The sequence below is a fragment of the Elephantulus edwardii genome, unplaced genomic scaffold (assembly GCF_000299155.1).
Source record: "Elephantulus edwardii isolate Elephantulus edwardi_28Jun2011 unplaced genomic scaffold, EleEdw1.0 scaffold00126, whole genome shotgun sequence".
NCBI classification, from domain to species: domain Eukaryota; kingdom Metazoa; phylum Chordata; class Mammalia; order Macroscelidea; family Macroscelididae; genus Elephantulus; species Elephantulus edwardii.
Window position 1 is genome coordinate 4,735,768 of NW_006399876.1, and position 4,649 is coordinate 4,740,416.

The 4,649-nt window shown below is 57.1% G+C and overlaps 1 protein-coding gene across 1 annotated transcript in view; it reads right to left on the reverse strand.

The window, feature by feature from the left end:
• Window positions 1-4,649, reverse strand: part of ANO1 (anoctamin 1, calcium activated chloride channel) — a 110,773-nt gene that overhangs the window by 4,866 nt on the left and 101,258 nt on the right. The window contains exons 23-24 of the mRNA XM_006893227.1: window positions 4,064-4,116; window positions 3,116-3,300 (exon numbers count right to left, since the gene is read on the reverse strand). Of these exons, the coding sequence (XP_006893289.1) occupies window positions 3,116-3,300; window positions 4,064-4,116 (238 nt within the window). The remainder of the gene's footprint in view (window positions 1-3,115; window positions 3,301-4,063; window positions 4,117-4,649) is intronic.

Sequence of the window (4,649 nt, forward strand, 5' to 3'; positions counted from 1 at the left end):
CTTTGTAAACTTTCATTCACATTGTAACAATAATAATAACAACATAAGACTAGGAACAAGAAAGAAGTAAGCAAAGAGGGAAATCAGTATGGCTACAATTGGGTAGCGGCTCTGCATGCTTGACACCCCCCCCCCCCCCGCTTCCCCTAGGCTCTACCCTGCCCGTTCCTCTGTCACCTTCTCTGGTGGTGGATTTCCACCAATACACCTTGAGAAACCACCTCCTCAGCCTTCCCTGGATCTGGGGACATGGCTGAACAGCACAGGGGCTTGGATCCCAGTGGCCTGTGGTCGGGTAAAGCAGGAAACAGTGCAAGCTGGAGCCTGCCTGCCGCACCCCGATTTCAGCACCCTGGAGGTAGCCGCTTCCCACGACTGCACTGCTTCTTCCAGGCAGTCACCCCTTACACCTAAGTAACACAGTTCTCCCCTGGTGCAGGGGCCCTGGTGGCACAGTGGTTAGAGAATTCTGCTGTGAACCAAAAGGTTGGCTGTTCAGACCCACCAGCCGCTCCACAGGGGCAGAGGTACAGACAAAGCTGTTTCCATAAAAACATCAGCCCTGGAGACCCTGGGATAGCTCTGCTCGGTGCTGTGGGGGGCCGCTATGAGTCAGGATCTACTTGACCACAGTGGGTGGGATTCCAACTCATGTCACCTTCACTCACAGAGGGACAAAATGCTGCCCGGTCCTGTACCTTTCATGGCTGGCTGCAGACAGACTGCTGGGTCCACAGGGCTGTCATTAAGGGTTAATCTTTGAAAGTATATTGCCAGGCCTTTGTTCCTAGTGTCTCTCAACCTGGAAACTGTGTTGAAGCCCCTTCAGCATCACAGAAACATGAAATTCTCTACAGACAGGCAGAGGCTGCACCTGAGGCACACTGATGGGGAATTGAACCCATGGAATCACCTCTGCCTTCAGGAACGTGCTCTAAAGAGGCGACTGGGGGACATGACAGACAAGGCCCATGGAGTTCTGTTTCTGGAGGAAGCTGGCTGGAGTCTCTGCGGGCCTGTGGCTAACCTTCCAGGCACCGTCATAAACTCGGGCTGGGAATGTGTCCCTGCACCAGCTGCGGAGTGACTGCACCAGGTGCTCCAGACGGGAACAGAGGACCCCTGATCCCCCAGCGTCAGGGCCCCATGTGCCTGCTACTCTCTTCTGCCTGCATCCTCAGCTCCACCGGGATCCCGGGAACAGCGGGCACTCTTCTATGCATCCCTCAAAGCCCGCCCGTTACTGCTCCGACTGTGCCTTCCACCACCTGTGCTGCCTCCACCAGAAGGGATCTTAAGACGCAGATGGCCCGCTCTTGAGCTCCCCTGTGCAGCCGCTGGCTCCCGCAGGGGTACAGCAGTGTCCTCCTCGGGGTGTGACTGTGAGATGACAGGAGACAATGAGGCCAGCAGCGATCTCAGCTGTCAACCCACTGACGCGGCCTCTCCTGCATCCTCTGCCCGGGCTGGGCTGGGCGCTGCTCCTCCGGCCGCCCACTCTCCTGGGAGCTGGGCCGCTGAAGGGTGCAGCCGGGGTGGGAGCCGCGCCCAGCACCTGCGGCAGCACCTGGCCCAAAGGGAGGACCTGGCAGGAGGGGGCGCGGCCCTGCGTTCCTCTGTCACCAGGTGTGCAGAGCAACAACACACTCGGAGCCAGGGCCTCGGTTGCTGTGTGTGCGTGTCCACTGCTCTCAACATGGGCTGTGGCGCTGCCTCCTTAGCCGAGGCCCAGGGCCCTGGTCTCCTTCCAAAAGGCTGGCTCAGCCTCTGGCACCAGGGGCGGGGCTTTGGAGGGAGGCTCGCAGGAGCCCCACATTTCCCTGCCTGCCTCATCCTCAAGTACTGCTTCCCATAGAGTCCTGGCGTTCCCAGCTGGGAATGAAAGGCTGTGATCAGGCTTGACCCAGAGGTGCCTTAGAAGAAAGGCCTGGCAATCTCCTGCTGAAAAAAACAGCCACTAAAAATCCCCTTGGCCTGGTGATAAGAATGTGTGTTCCAATCCCAAAGGCACGTAGTTTGAATCCATCAGCTGATCCGTGGGAGAAGGTCGGGCAATCTCCTCCCAATTTACTGCTACTGAAAGCCCACTTGGATGGTCAACTATAGGTCGGTTGTGACTTGATGGTACACAACAACGAACCCCTCTTGGAGCTCAGTTCTCCGCCGACACACCTGGGCTGCTTCTAGACCCCATGGCAGGCAATACTTTTCTATACACACAAACCCAGACCACACCAACCAGCTGCTGTGGCATGGACCGCTCTATCGTCTTCCCAGGGCAGCACATCTTCATGGGAGGTCACTACCTACTGGTCTCTTGTGGAGCAGCTAGTGGATTTGAACCACTGACCTTCAGTTAGCAGCTCTTCTCTAGGGCTCCTACGCACATTGTCCATTCCAGTTGTTGCATTTCTAAACCCCCCAGCACTCTGTGATCGGCCCCTGTGTGACCACAACCCTTTTTCACTGGGAGATCTGGCTCCAGCTCACCTTGAATCCCCACGGGGGACCCTGGAGCAGGTGTCACCCCTGTCCCAACACGGAACCCACAGGATGTCATTCTTTCGGCACTCAAGGACATCTGAGAGCCGCTTCTGGTTACAAGGCCGGTGGCAATATCTGAGCTGGACTGCCCAGCTGTCTACCGGCTTACCTGTCTAGCTGGTCACCTGTCCAAACGGCCCCAGGCGAGGCGTGCTTTCATTTCTTAGACCTGCTTTTTCACTGCAGCTTATGCTGAGGAGCCATGGTGACATAATAAGTGACGTGTGGCTGATAAATGAAAGGCCGGAACCCACCAGCCTCTTAGCGGCACAAAGACGGGCCACTTTTCCTGGGGCTGCTGACCAGGGGCACTGAGATCTGTGGGGACATCCTCACTGCACGGGGCGGCGGCACCTTCCAGGAGACAAGCCTGCCTGGAGGAAGCGAGCACCTGGATCCAGCCACTCCTGAATCTACCCCAGATGGCTCAGTTACAGCAAGCAGCCAATCCCCTCAGGAACCCAGGCTTCTTTTAATTTTCAGTGGGTTTGGGTTGCTCTGTCCCTTGACCCAGGAAGAGGCCAGGAGCCCAGCAGGCCAAGCTTGTGGAGGGCAGGGGCCAGGGGGGTACCTGCAGATCTGCACCTCGTAGCCCAGGTCCAGGGGGTCATTGGGGGCCGTGCCGTTCTGGAAGTCACTGACGTTAAAGGAGGAGAGGGTGTGGTTGACGAAGCCGTGCATGGTTCCGTTCTGGCTGTACATGTACAAGTACACCAGGCGTGGGATGAAGTCGGACGTGAAGGAGATGACGAAGGCCTGGGGGGAGAGCGGGGTGAGCAGGTGCCCGCCTGAGAGGGGGCACAGGGAGGGCCAGCCTTCCTGCCTGGGGGGCGGTGAGTGAGTGAAGGGGGAAGGTGGCATGGAGAGGCAGCAGGGTGAGCATGGTCCCCACATGTCCACTGTCCACGTGACCCAGGCACTGCTGGCCCTGGCCATGTGGCTCTCTGTGCCTCTATGCCTCTACTATTGGATGTAGAAGGTGACCAGGGGCCTCAGCTTGTGCAGTGACCACAGGAAGCCTGGGAGAAGGCCTGGAGGGGGACACCTTGGCCAGTGTGCTGTCTTCCTAGCTGTGCGGCCTTACACATTACCTAACTTCTAGGTGCCTTGGCTGGTAAATCAGAACTCAGAACCCTCTCCCTGTGGACCTGGCCTTGCAGGAGACGGGGAGTGAAAGCACATTGTAAGCTCCAGTTCCCACCTGTCCCTTCATCCTGGCATCTCTGGGGCAGCTCAGTGTGGCTCGTGCTCAGAGCAGGGGTGCTGGCTCCCATAGCCAGGCTGTGACCTCGGGCAGGCTGTTCACCCTCTCTGCTCAGCTGTCTAATCCCTACTGCAGGGTAGTAACTGCTGGCCTCCAAGGACTCACTCCCACCCCATACTGACCCCGAGATGTGGGGAATGAGGTCAGGATCTGCCAGGTCAGGCCTGGGGTGGGAGGCCAGTCCAGGCCCTCAGTTGGTGGCATGGGAGCACAGGGCCTGAGTGTCCCTCTGCTAAGGGTCCTGGGGTCACTCACATTAATGATGACGGCCAGCTTCCCGACTCCTCTCAGAATGTTGTACCAGATTCCTGGAGGAAAACAAAGCCCTGTTTTAAAGACCTTCCTTTGGTAGCTTTGGGTATGTGAGTGCTCTACTCACAGTTTACAGGTTCGAGTCCACAGAGCACCTTGGAAGTAAGGCCTGGCGATCTACTTCCAAAATGCAGCCATGGGGAATGCTCAGCAGCACAACTCTACTCTGACACACCCGGCCTCCCTGAGTCATAACAGACCCCGCTGCAAACCGGGTTATTTGATGCAAGGTCCTCAGAGTCCCCGGGTAGTGTTCATAGAAAGGTGGTTGTTGTTATGTGCCATCGAGTCGTTTGCGTCTCATAGTGACCCTATGTACAAGAGCCCTAAACGCGTTTCTATCCTGTGCCAACCTCACCGTCTCAAACACATTCATTTCCACCACTCCACTCACAGAATTGATCCATCTCATCGAGGGTCTTCCTCTCCTGTGACGTCCCTCCACTCTCCCAAACATGATGTCCCTCTCCAAGGACCAGTCCCTCTTTGCAACATGCCCAAAGTATGTCAGACGAAGCTTCAGAATCCT